This window comes from Phasianus colchicus, chromosome 38 (genome assembly GCF_987193195.1).
Source record: "Phasianus colchicus chromosome 38, bPhaCol1.hap1.1, whole genome shotgun sequence".
Lineage (NCBI taxonomy): Eukaryota > Metazoa > Chordata > Aves > Galliformes > Phasianidae > Phasianus > Phasianus colchicus.
The window spans coordinates 2,604,113-2,616,552 of NC_143473.1; the positions used below are offsets into that span (position 1 = coordinate 2,604,113).

The 12,440-nt window shown below is 64.6% G+C and overlaps 1 protein-coding gene across 3 annotated transcripts; it reads left to right on the plus strand.

Annotated features, from left to right (window-relative positions):
- Positions 1-475: 475 nt before the first annotated feature.
- LOC116240253 (tyrosine-protein kinase receptor UFO-like) lies at positions 476-12,433 on the plus strand. Of its 3 annotated transcripts, XM_090129885.1 has the most exons (20): positions 476-549; positions 1,858-2,067; positions 2,930-3,030; positions 3,569-3,757; positions 4,138-4,218; positions 4,320-4,435; positions 4,832-5,018; positions 5,558-5,700; positions 6,167-6,296; positions 6,595-6,624; positions 6,708-6,807; positions 7,603-7,685; positions 8,038-8,133; positions 8,853-8,930; positions 9,006-9,098; positions 9,373-9,494; positions 9,969-10,078; positions 10,366-10,528; positions 11,000-11,136; positions 11,544-12,433. In XM_090129885.1, exons 1-20 carry the CDS (start codon positions 491-493, stop codon positions 12,391-12,393), a joined length of 3,078 nt encoding a protein of 1,025 aa, XP_089986011.1. In that variant the 5' UTR covers positions 476-490; the 3' UTR covers positions 12,394-12,433. The 3 variants fall into 3 exon arrangements, with proteins under 3 accessions (XP_089986011.1, XP_089986009.1, XP_089986010.1); XM_090129883.1 differs by lacking the exons at positions 476-549; positions 1,858-2,067 and adding an exon at positions 2,074-2,652; XM_090129884.1 differs by lacking the exons at positions 476-549; positions 1,858-2,067 and adding an exon at positions 2,074-2,652 and having other exon boundaries at positions 6,708-6,801.
- Positions 12,434-12,440: the final 7 nt, after the last annotated feature.

Sequence of the window (12,440 nt, forward strand, 5' to 3'; positions counted from 1 at the left end):
AAGTTCTCCCAGTTTCCTCCCAGTGCATCCCAGTCCTCCCAGTACCTCACCCAGTCCTCCCAGTCCATCCCAGTCCTCCCAGTCCCCCCCATTCCCTCCCGCAAGTCCTCCCAGTACCCCCCCAGTCCATCCCAGTCCTCCCAGTATCCCCCCAAGTCCTCCCAGTCCATTTCCCAGTCCTCCCAGTCCCCCCCATTCCCTCCCCCAAGTTCTCCCAGTTTCCTCCCAGTCCTCCCAGTCCATCCCAGTCCTCCCAGTATCCCCCCAGTCCTCCCAGTCCCCCCCCCGCCCCCCCATCGCTCCGCCCCATCCCAAACTTTCTCCCCCCCCGCTTTCCGTTCCCATTTCCGAGCCGCTCCGCTCAGCGCTTTCGATCCCCCCCCCACCTCCCAAAAAAACCCCCAACACCCCCCACCGGCGCCCCCCCCGCCCCCCCCACCCCCCCACTATCGCGATATTCCCCCCCCCTCCCCCCCTCCCCGATGTCGCGATGGATCCCCGCTCTGTGGGCGCTGCTGGCGGCCGCCGCCCATTGCGCCGAACGGGACGGTGAGGGGGGGGAGGCACTTATTTTTGGGTGGGGGGGGTAAATATTTGGGGGGGGGGGGACGCTTAGGGGGTATTTTGAGGGGGGGAAGCCGGGGGGGGGGCACTTTTAATGGGTGGGGGGGGGGTGTTAATTTTTGGGTCACTTTTGGGGGGGGAACTTTAAGGGGGGTGATTGGATGGGGGGGGTTAATAATTGGGGAGGGTTAATAATTGGGGGGGGGGTCGATGGGGGGGCGCCGGGGGGGCACTTTTAATCACTTTTCTTTGGGGGGAGGGGTCATATTTGGGGGTATTTTGATGGGGGGGCACTTATTTTTGGGTGTGGGGGGGTAAATATTTGGGGGGGGCACTTTTGTGAGGGGGTCTTTTGTGGGGGGGGCACCAGATGGGATGTGGGGGGGTAAATATTGGGGGGGCACTTCTGGGAGGGTCTTTGAAAGGGGGTCACCGCGGGGGGAGCACTTGTTTTGGGGGGGCGCGGCACAGAAATGCCGGGAATGCCATCGCTGTCCCTGAGGGTTGGGGTTGTGACCCCCCCCCAACTTCCGTTCCCACGGCCCCCCCCGACCCCCCCCCCCAACCGGAAGTGGCGTTGTTTGGTGGGGGGGGGAATTTATGATGCCCCCCCATAAGTAACCCCCTGTGATGTTCCTTTTATGACTGACCCCCCCGTAGAGCCCCCCATGTAATTACCCCCTATATAATTACCTCCTACATAATTAATTACCCCCCATAGAACTGCCCCCCCCCCCCATAGCGGCCCTTTATAATTGCCCCCCTCTTTTTGCCCCCCCATATAATTGCCCCCCCTCTTTCCCCCCGTTCCCCCCCATATAACCGCCCCCCCTTTTTGCCCCACCATAGGACTGCCCCCCTTTTTCCCCCACATAACCCCCCCTTTTTGCCCCTCATTATGTCCCCCATATAACCGCCCCCCCTTTTTGCCCCCCCATAAGTCACCCCCCCATACTTCCCCCCATATAACTTCCCCCCCTGTAATTGCCCCCCCATAACTGCCCCCCCAAGTGCTCCCATAGAACTGCCCCCCCATAGAACTGCCCCCCGTAGAACTGCCCCCCATTACCCCCCCATATTATTACCTCCATATAAGTGCCCCCCATTTATTGCCCCCCATAGAACTGATCCTCCCCCCATACTGTCCCCCTATAACCGCCCCCCATATGACCGCCCCCCCTTTTTACCCCCCAATGTCACCCCCTCTATTGCCCCCCCACAACTGACCCCCCTTATAACCACCCCCCATAGTGCCCCATATAACCGCCCCCCCTTTTTGCCCCCCCCCCGCAGTGCGTTTCCTGCAGTCCCCCCCGAACACAACGGCCTCCCCGGGGGTTTCTGTTCAGCTGCGCTGCTCGGCGGGGGGGGGGGGGGCGGCGTTGGGGACCCCCCCGAATTGTGGTGGGAGCGGGACGGGCGCCCCCTGCTGGACGACGAGGAGAGCGACAGCGCCGTGCTGCCACTGCTGGGCGGGGGGTGGGTGTGCAGCAGTGTGCTCAGGTGGGTGGTGAGCGTGCAAGGGGTGTGCAATGGGTGTGCTCAGGTGGGTGGTGAGCGTGCAAGGGGTGTGCAGCAGTGTGCTCAGGTGGGTGGTGAGCGTGCAAGGGGTGTGCAATGAGTGTGCTCAGGTGGGTGGTGAGCGTGCAAGGGGAGTGCAATGGGTGTGCAGCAGTGTGCTCAGGTGGGCGGTGAGCGTGCAAGGGGTGTGCAGCAGTGTGCTCAGGTGGGTGGTGAGTGTGCAAGGGGTGTGCAAGGGGTGTGCTCAGGTGGGTGGTGAGTGTGCAAGGGGTGTGCAATGGGTGTGCTCAGGTGGGTGGTGAGCGTGCAAGGGGTGTGCAGCAGTGTGCTCAGGTGGGTGGTGAGCGTGCAAGGGGTGTGCAATGAGTGTGCTCAGGTGGGTGGTGAGCGTGCAAGGGGAGTGCAATGGGTGTGCAGCAGTGTGCTCAGGTGGGCGGTGAGCGTGCAAGGGGTGTGCAGCAGTGTGCTCAGGTGGGTGGTGAGTGTGCAAGGGGTGTGCAAGGGGTGTGCTCAGGTGGGTGGTGAGCGTGCAAGGGGTGTGCAATGGGTGTGCAGCAGTGTGCTCAGGTGGGCGGTGAGCGTGCAAGGGGTGTGCAGTGGGTGTGCAGCAGTGTGCTCGGGTGGTGAGTGTGCAAAGAGTGTGCAACAAGTGTGTGTGCAGTGGACATGCAATGGAAGTGCAGTGAATGAGTGTGTAATGGGCATGCAATGGGCGTGCAACGAATGGGTGTGCAATGGGTGTGCAGAACGTGCTCAGGTGTGTAAAACTGATGTGCAATGTTTGTGCAACGCTTGTGCAACGTTCGCTCAACGTTCGTGCAACGTTGGTGCAACGTCCCTCCAGGCTGCGGGCGGTTCGGCGCAGCGATGCGGGTCGGTACCGCTGCTGGCTGCGGGTCGGAGCTGCGCTGCTGCCGTCCGAGGAGGGGACGCTGCAGGTGCACGGTGAGACAAAGCCCCTATTAAACACGTTGCGGGCAGCGCCGCCCAGCGGCCACACGGGGAACTGCAACGCCATGGGGAACAGCGGCGCCCCAGCGGCCACACGGGGAACTGCAACCCCGTAGGGAACAGCGGCCCCCATTGACCCTATAGGGAGTGGTGACCCCCCCTCTCCCACATTGACCCCCCCAGAGCTCATCCAAAGGACCCCACAGAGTACAGTGACCCAACCAGACACCCCGGACCTCTCCATCCCCCTCCAGAACCCCATAGGAAACAGTGACTCCTCCAGACTCCCCCCTGCTATTGACCCCATTGGGTACATTGACCCCCCCAGACCCCCATGACTCCATAGAATACAGTGACCCCCACGGACCCCCCCCCAAATCCCCATAGAATACAGTGATTCCATAGAGTACAATGATCCCCACTATCCTCCCCCCAATGTTGCTGTCCCCCCTGATTTTGGGGTGTCCCCCCCAATATTGCAGTGCTTCCCATAATTTTCGGATGCCCCTTGCTCCCCCCCCCCCCCCCCCAGGGCTGCCATATTTCGTATTGGAGCCTCAGGACATGGAGGTGGGGGCCGCCACCCCCTTCAATCTGAGCTGTGGGGCACGTGGCCCCCCCGACCCCATTCAGCTGCGGTGGTTGAGGGATGGGACCCCCCTCCCTGAGCCCCCCCCCGGAAACGATGATGGAGACCCCCCCTCAACGCTCCTGGTGCCTGGTAAGGGTCAGGGGGGAAATGTTGGGTGGGAAATGGGGGGGGTTGGGGGGGGGTACTTATGGGGTGAGTGGGGAGGTGCTTAGGGGGCAGGGGGGTGAATGGGGAGGGGGTTGGGAGGGGGATTGGGGGCCGGGGGTCACGTGGGGGGGGGGGGAAGGAGGGACTGGGGGGCGACTGGGGGGGCATGTGGGGGTTGGGGGCATTTGGGAGGTGGGGGGGCAACTGTGGGTGAATGGGGGGTGGGGAACACTTATGGGACAAACATGGGGGATGAGGGAGAACTTATGGGGCACTTGGAGGTCAGCCGTGTGGGGTTGGGGTGGGGATGTGGGATGCAGTGGGGAGGTTCATTTTGACGCCCCCCCCGCCTCCCCCCATAGGGCTGAACCGCAGCGCCACTTTCTCCTGCGAAGCTCGAAACTCCCGCGGGGTCAGCACGTCCCGCAGCGCCGTCATCACCGGTAGGGGGGGCTCTGCCCCACAGGAGGACTCCCAGCCCCATAAGTGCACCCCCAGCCCCACAGTGGGCTCCACACTGACCCCCCTCCCTCCCCCCCTCCAGTGGTGCCGCAGCGCCCCACACGTGTGGGGCTGACCGAGGTGGGGCAGCGCTGGTTGGAGCTGAGCTGGGAGGCGGGGAGCAGCGGGGAGACCCCAACGAGAGTCTGCAGCGTGCAGGTGGGGGGGTCCCAAAATGGGGGGGAAGGGCGGTTCCTGAAATAGTGGGGGGGACAAAATTTAGGGGGGGGGCTGAGATGGAGGGGGGGAGTCCCTTCTTGGGGGGAGATCCCAAAATGGGGAGGGGGGAGGGCTAAATAAGGTCGGGGATACCCATATAGGACCGGGCCCCCACTCCCGACTTATGGACTCGCCCCAGTTTATAGACCCCTCCCCAGTTTATGGACCCTCCCATTCATGAACCCCACCCCAACTGGTGGACCCCCCCCGTTTGTGAATCGCCCCCCAATTTATGGAACCCCTCAATTTGTGCTCCCCTTCAATTCGGGCATCCTCCCCGGTTTGTGCTCCCCCCCCTCATTATGCCCCCACCCCACAATTTCTGGACCCCCCCAGGCTGTGTCGGAGGCCCCGGGGGGGGGCGATGCGGTGCTGGAGGTTCCCGTTCCGGTGCCTCCGTTCTCCCACCGCTTGGGGGCGCTGCAGCCCCACACTCCGTACCGCCTCCGCGTCTCCTGCGGCGCCCCCGGGGGTCCCACATCTCAGTGGTCCCAGTGGGTGCGGGCGGCAACGGCCGAGGGGGGTGAGTGGGGGGGGGGGGGGCGGGGGGGCGCTTATGGGGCTGAGGGGGGCACTTATGGGGTCGGGGGGGCACTAATGGGGCTGGGGAGGGCTCTTGTGGGGTCGGCCGGGGGGCATTTGTGTGCTCGGGGTGGGCACTTATGGGGCTGAGGGGGGCACTTATGGGTCGAGGGGGGCACTTGTGGGGTCGGGGGTGGCGCTTGTGGGGTCGGGGAGGGGGTTATGGGGTCAGGGGGCACTTGTGGGGCTGGGGGGAGGCTTTATAAGGGGTGAGGGTGGGCGTTATGGGCTCGGGATGGGCACTTATGGGGCTGGGGGGGCGTTATAGGGGTCAGTGGGGGCATTATGGGGTCGGGGGCGAGAGAATTCCAGGGTGGGGGGGCACTTATGGGGTCGGGAGGCGCTTGGGCTGGGGGTGTCCCTATGGGGCTGGGGGCACTTGTGGGACTGGGACGCAATCTGACGTCCCTCTCCTTGTGCCCCCCTCCCCTTTTCCCCCCTCTTTGTGCCCCCCCTTTTGTGTCCCCCCCGCTCCCCCAGCCCCGGTTTCCCCCCCCCACAACATCACGGCGGAGCGCTGGGGGCGGTGGGCGCGGCTGCAATGGGCGCCGCCGCCGCTGGGGGCGCTGCAAGGGGAGCTGCGCGGATTCCGCCTCCGTTACCGCGCCCCCCCCCAGCCACAGGTCGGGACCCCCCCCCCCCCCAAAAATACCCACCCCCTCTCCCCAAAGACCCCCCTCAAAAATTCCCCCGCCCCCCCAAAAAATACCCCCCTCAAAGTCCCCCCGACCTGACCCCCCCACACCTGACTCTCCCTGACTCCCCCCACCAAGGAACCCCCCCAAGGATCCCCCCCACACACCCCGACCCGATTGCCACCCCCCCTCCCCAAGGACTCCCACCTCTCTCCCAGACTCCCCAACCCCCAAAATCCCCCCAAAAAAGACCCCCCCCCACTCACCACCCATCCCCACTCATCCCCTATTTATCACCCCATCCCTCTCCTCTCTCCCCGTCGCCCCCCATATCACCCCCCACCCCCCCATCTCCCCCCATCTCCCCCCATATCCCCGGCTCCCCCCATATCTCCCCCATCGTTCCCCCATCTCTCCCCCCATTTCCCCCCATTTTCCCCCGTCTCCCCCCCAGACGGAGCTGGATGTGGGGCTGACCCAGGAGGTGAGGCTGGCGCTGCCGGGGGGTCCCAACGTGTCCGTCTGTGTGGCCGCCTACACCGGGGGGGGTGAGGGGCCCTGGAGTGCCCCCATAGTGCTGCCTTGTGAGTGCATCGACCCCACTGACCCCACTGACCCCACTGACCCCATTGCTTACGTCAACCCCCTTTACCCCTATTGACCCCCATTGACCCCCTTTGACCCCATTGCCCTCCAATGCCCCCATTTCTCCCTTTGCCCCCCATTGCCCTCTCAGACCCCAATGCCCCTATTGCCCCCATTGATCCCATTGACCCCCATATTGCCCCCTTTGACCCCAGTGTCCCCAATGCCCTCACTGACCCCAATGTTCCCACTGGCCCCAATGTCCCCATTGACCCCAATGTCTCCTCTGCCCCACAGCTGAAGACCCCCAGTCAGATGCACAGCCTGGTGAGCAGTGGGGCCGGGATTGGGGTTAGGGTTGGGATTGGGATTTGGCCTGGGACTGGGATTAGGACTGGGATCCCACGCAGTGCTCTCCTGGTGGCTGCTGGCTCTGGGTGCCGTCACTGCGCTGCTGCTGCTGGGGGCGGTGGGGGCCGTTTGGCGGCGCCGGAAGGAAACGCGGTACGGGTGAGCAGAACGGCCCCATGGCCCCCATAACACCCCCATAGCACTGCATAGCCCCCATAACACCCCCGTAGCTCCCCATAGCCCCCATAGCACCCCTATAGCACTGCATAGCCCCCATAACACCCCCGTAGCTCCCCATAGCCTCCATAACACCCCCATAACACCCCCGTAGCTCCCCATAGCCTCCATAACACCCCCATAGCTCCCCATAGCCCCCATAACACCCCCATAACACTGCATAGCCCCCATAACACCCCCGTAGCTCCCCATAGCCCCCATAACACCCCTATAGCACTGCATAGCCCCCATAACACCCCCATAGCTCCCCATGGCCCCCATAACACCCCTATAGCACTGCATAGCCCCCATAACACCCCCATAGCTCCCCATAGCCCCCATAACACCCCTATAGCACTGCATAGCCCCCATAACACCCCCATAGCTCCCCATGGCCCCCATAACACCCTCATAGCTCCCCATAGCCCCCATAACACCCCCATAGCTCCCCATACCCCCCATAACACCCCTATAGCACCCCATAGCCCCCATAACACCCCCATAGCTCCCCATGGCCCCCATAACACCCCTATAGCACCCCATAGCCCCCATAACACCCCCATAGCTCCCCATAACTCCATAGAGTCCACATAGCGGCCCCATAATGTCCCCATATCCCCCAACGCCCCCGTTGACCCCATTGACCCCAGTACTCCCAATATCCCCAAATCCCCCCCGGCCCCAAATCCCCCCCGACTCCAAATCCCCCGCTGACCCCAAATGCCCCCGTATCCTCAGTGCTGCCTTCGCCTCCCATGGAGAACCGGCCGTTCATTTCCGCATCCGCAGCTCCTACAGCCGCAGCAGCGCCGACAGCACGCGTGAGTGACCCCACAGCCCACATCCCATAATATCCCCACGTCCTTATGGCCCCCACGGCCCACATCCCATAATATCCCCACGTCCTTATGGCCCCCACGGCCGACATCCCATTATATCCCACGTCCTTATGGCCCCAGTGGCCCCACTGACCCCACTGACCCCATATCCTAATGTCCCAATGTCCCATTGACCCCAATGCCCCCTTATCCCAATGCCCCCTTATTCCAATGTTCCCATATCCCAATGTTCCCATATCCCATTGCCCCCATTGCCCCCAGTGCCCCCGGTTCCCCCACTGACCCCAGTGCCCCCGGTTCCCCCACTGACCCCACTGACCCCCTGCCCCCACAGTTCGCTCTCTTGGGGTGGCTGCGGAGCTGCGGGCGCAGCTGCGGGACGTGATGGTGGAGCGGCACCGCGTGGCGCTGGGCAAGAGCTTGGGAGAGGGTACGGCCCCACAGAGACCCCATAGAGACCCCATGGTTACCCCATAGTGCCTCATAGAGCCCCATAGCTGCCCCATAGTCACCCTATAGATACCCCATAGCTGCCCCATAGCGTTTCCCATAGTGTGTCCCATAGCCCCACAATCAGCCCCATAACCAAACCTTCAACCCCACAACCAACCTCACAACCCCATAGCCAGCCCCACAACCGCTCCCACAACCAATTCCATAACTCCGTAATCGACCCCATAAGTGACCCCATAACCCCATATCCAACCCCATAACCCCATAACTGATCCCATAACCCCCCAACCAACCTCATAACTGACCCCATAACCCCCCCACCCCACAACTCCATAACCCCATCACCCTACAACCAACCCTAGAACCCCAGCATCCCCTGACCCTATAACCAACCCCATCGTCCCATAACTAACCCCAACACCCCACAATCCCATAACCAACCCCGCAACCCCAATATCCCACAACCCCACAACCGACCCCTCAACCCCATCACTCCATAACTGATCCCATCACCCCATAACCCCCCCATAACCATCCTATACCCACCCCATTACTACCCCATAACTGACCCCACAACCCCATCATTGCCCCACAACCCCATAACCGACCCCACAACCACCCCATTACTACCCCATAACCGACCCCATAACCCCATCATTGCCCCACAACCCCATAACTGACCCCACAACCCCCCAGGTGAGTTCGGGGCGGTGATGGAGGGCGAGCTGCACCAGGACAGCGGGATCCTCAAAGTGGCCGTGAAAACCATGAAGAGTGAGTGAGAAGCCCCCGTTAATCAACCCCTCTCAATAATTAACCGCTCCTTTATTAATTAACGCCCCCAATTAGTGGCCATTTGCTCCCGGGGGGAGCTGGAGGACTTCCTGAGGGAGGCCGTTTGTATGAAGGAGTTCCGGCACCCCAACGTGATGCGGCTCATTGGTGGGTGAGCGCCCCAAAATGGGGGGGACCCTTATGGGGCGGGGGGAGACCCACAGCTCGTGGGGGGGGACCACCGTATGGGGCAATGGGGGGCCCACAACTTGCGGGGTGGAGGGGGGGCCCCCCACAACTTATGGGGTGATTAGGGAGTGACTGCTGTCTGCCCCCACACTGCGCTCTGCCCCGCACCCTGCTCCCCCCCGGGGGTCTCAGCCCCGGTTTGGCTCCCAGCCCCCCAGGGGTCTCGCCCCCCAATTTGCTCTGTGCCCCATAGGGGTTTGCCTGCAGCGCAGCGGGCCGGACGCCCCCCCCACTCCCGTGGTTCTGCTGCCCTTCATGCGGCACGGCGACCTGCACCGCTTCCTGCTGCGCTGCCGCCTGGGGGAGCGGCCCGTGGTCTGCGGGGGGCTGGGGGCCGTGGGAGGGAAGCGGGGGGCCTGGGGGGGCCTGGGGGGCTCCCGGCTGGGAACTGGGGGTCCTAGGAGGTCCTGGAGGGCCGATGGGGGGCTGGGGGAGGTCCTGGGGGGTCTCGGGTGGGAATTGGGGATCCTGCAGGTGGTCCTGGGGGGCTGGAGGGGTCATGGGGGGGAACTGGGGGTCCTGGAGGGGGTCTTGGGGGGCTGGGGGGTATGATGGGGGGCTGGGGGGCGTCCTAGGGTGGAACTGGGGGTCCTGGGGGGTGACTTAGGAGTCGGGAGGGTCCGGGGGGGGGTCGTGGGGGGGCAGATGGGGAGCTTGGGGGGGGTTTGTGGGGGGTCCCGGGAAGGTCCTGGGGGGGGGGGAGTCCGAGGGTGCAAGTGGGGTCGTGGGGGGCAGATGGGGAGCTGGGGGGTTCTGGAGGGGGGGTTGTGAGTGCGGCTCCCCCCCCAGGCGCTGCCCACCCGGCGCTTGGTGGCGTTTATGGCCGACATCGCAGCGGGGATGGAATATCTGAGCCGGCAGCGCGTCCTGCACAGGGATCTGGCGGCCAGGAACTGCATGTGGGACACGGGGGGATGGGGGGGGGGATATGGGGGGGGGGGAGGGATATGGGAGGGCATATGGGGAATATGGGGGAGTATGGAGGGGGATATGGGGGAGGATGGGGGGCATTGGGGTCAGTGGGGACACCGGGGGGTGGTGCACATGGGGGTCCCACTGGGGGGTTTGTGACACCCGATGGTGACCCGGAGGGGGGGGGCGGTTGTGGAGTGGGGCTGCGATACCCGCTGGTGCCGCACGGGGGCGCTCGTGTCACACGGCGGTGCTCCCTGCCCCCCCCCCCCAGGTTGGACGAGCTTTGGCGCGTGCGCGTGGCGGACTTCGGGCTGTGCCGCCGCCTGGCGGGGGGAGGCCATTATTACCGGCAGCGCCGCTCCGCCCCCGTCCCCGTTAAATGGGTGGCGATGGAGAGCCTGGCGGACCGCGTGTACACCACCAAGAGCGACGTGGTGAGGGGAGGGGACCCCCGTGGGACCCCCACCCGTGGGATTCCTCCCCCTCTCAGTGGGACCCCTCCGTCAATGGAACCCCCCCAACCTACGGGATCCCCCCAGGACCCCCCCTCAAAGGCCCCCCCCCGTGGGACTCCCCCCACACGCATGCGAACCCCCCTCCCAGGACCCCCCCTTAATGCCCCCCCCACCCATGGGACCCCACCCACCCCAAATCCCTCCCCATGGGACCCCCCAGCGGGACCCCTCAACCCTTGAGACCACCCCCCCCCATGGGACCCCCCCCAGGACTTCCCCTCAATGCGACCCCCCCTCCGTGTGACCCCTTCCCCAGCTCCCAACCAATAGGAGGGCACCTAGGATGGATCCTCCCTCCCCTCCCCCCCCCCTTTTCCCCAACCAATGGCGTTCGGGGAGGTCCCGTCTCCAGCCAATCAGATCTCACCCCCCAATTCGGGGGTCCCGCAGTGGTCTTTTGGGGTGACGATGTGGGAGATCGCGGCGCTGGGGCAGACCCCGTATCCGGGGGTGGAGAACAGCGAGCTGTACGACTTCCTGCGCCGGGGGCACCGTCTGAGACCCCCCCCCCTCTGCCCCCCCCCGCTGTGAGTGCGACCCCCTCCCACCCGAAGGACCCCCCCAAAATCCCCCCACCCCCAATCCACTTCCCCCCCCCGCCACTTAAAGCCCCCCATTTTCTTTTGGACCCCCCGCCCCCCCCCCGAACCCCTCCCTCTTCCCCCCCGCTGTGAGTCTGACCTCCCCCCCCCCAAAGGACCCCCCCCCATTTAAAGGCTCCCCATACCTTTGATCTCCCCCCAACCTCCCCCAAGACCCCCCACTTGGCCCCCCCTCCCCAACAGCCCCAAACGGCTCTCCCTGTGACCCCCCCTCCAACAAGACCCCCCCATGATTCCCCCCAAGCCTCCTCCCTCCCCAACACCCCCCAAACTGACCCCCCAGCCCCCCCAGCCCCGATTCCCCCCCCGTAATAATGTTGTGCCCCCCCCAGATACGAACTGATGCGGCGCTGTTGGGCTGCGGACCCCCAGGCCCGCCCCACCTTTGAAGAACTGGGGGGGGCTTTGGGGGGGGTCCTGCAGGATCTGCCCCCCCCCCCCACCGAACGCGACCTCCCACCACTTTACATCAACATGGACGAAGCTGGGGGGGCCGCGGGGGGGAAGATGACCCCCCACCACCACCCGACCCCCCCCCGCTCGAGGCGGGGGGGGGAGCACAGCGTTACGTTTGCTGCCCGCCCCCCCCCACCACTGAAATTGGGGACCCCCCCCCCGACGACGCCCCCACCCCCTGCGCTGCCTCTGAGGAGGGGGCCTGAATTAATGGGGGGGGCAGAACCACCCCCTCATGGGACGTCCCCCCCCCCCTTCAGCTGTTGCACTGCCAGCTTTTCAACCCCCCCCCCCAGAAATGGGACCCCCCCGAATAAAAAGGGATTTCCCCAAATACAGTGGGAGTCCCCCCAGGAAAAGGGGACCCCCCAAATAAAAAGGGACCCCCCCAGGGTTGAGAACCCCCCCACTCCCAGGTACGAAGGGGGCCCCCCCCCAGAAATGGGACCCCCCCCAAATAAAAAGGGACCCTGCCAGGTACAAAGGGACCCCCCCACACTGACAGTGGGACCCCCTCCAAATACAAAGGGACCCCCCCCAATGACAGTGGGAGCCCCCCAGGACCAAAGTGACCCCCCCAGGTACGAATGGACCCCCCAGAAATGGACCCCTCCCCATTTCCTCTCCCCCGTGCACTTTACTCGACGCCCCCTCATGCGGGGCTCAGACCCTGAAGTTGGGGGGGGTCCCTCCATGTCCCCCCCCAAATCCTTTTCCCCCCCGTAGCGGGGGGAGGCTCAGCCATAAAGACCCTTTTGCTGCCGTCCTTGCAG

What these genes read in the sequence shown, in the direction of transcription:
- LOC116240253 (XM_090129883.1), top strand. Translation starts at nt 2,363, where the DNA reads ATGGGTGTGCTCAGGTGGGTGGTGAGCGTGCAAGGGGTGTGCAGCAGT. An exon ending in CTCAACGCTCCTGGTGCCTG is followed by an intron (nt 3,758 to 4,137) that starts GTAAGGGTCAGG and finishes CTCCCCCCATAG; the next exon opens with GGCTGAACCGCAGCGCCACT. An exon ending in CAGCAGCGCCGACAGCACGC is followed by an intron (nt 7,686 to 8,037) that starts GTGAGTGACCCC and finishes CTGCCCCCACAG; the next exon opens with TTCGCTCTCTTGGGGTGGCT.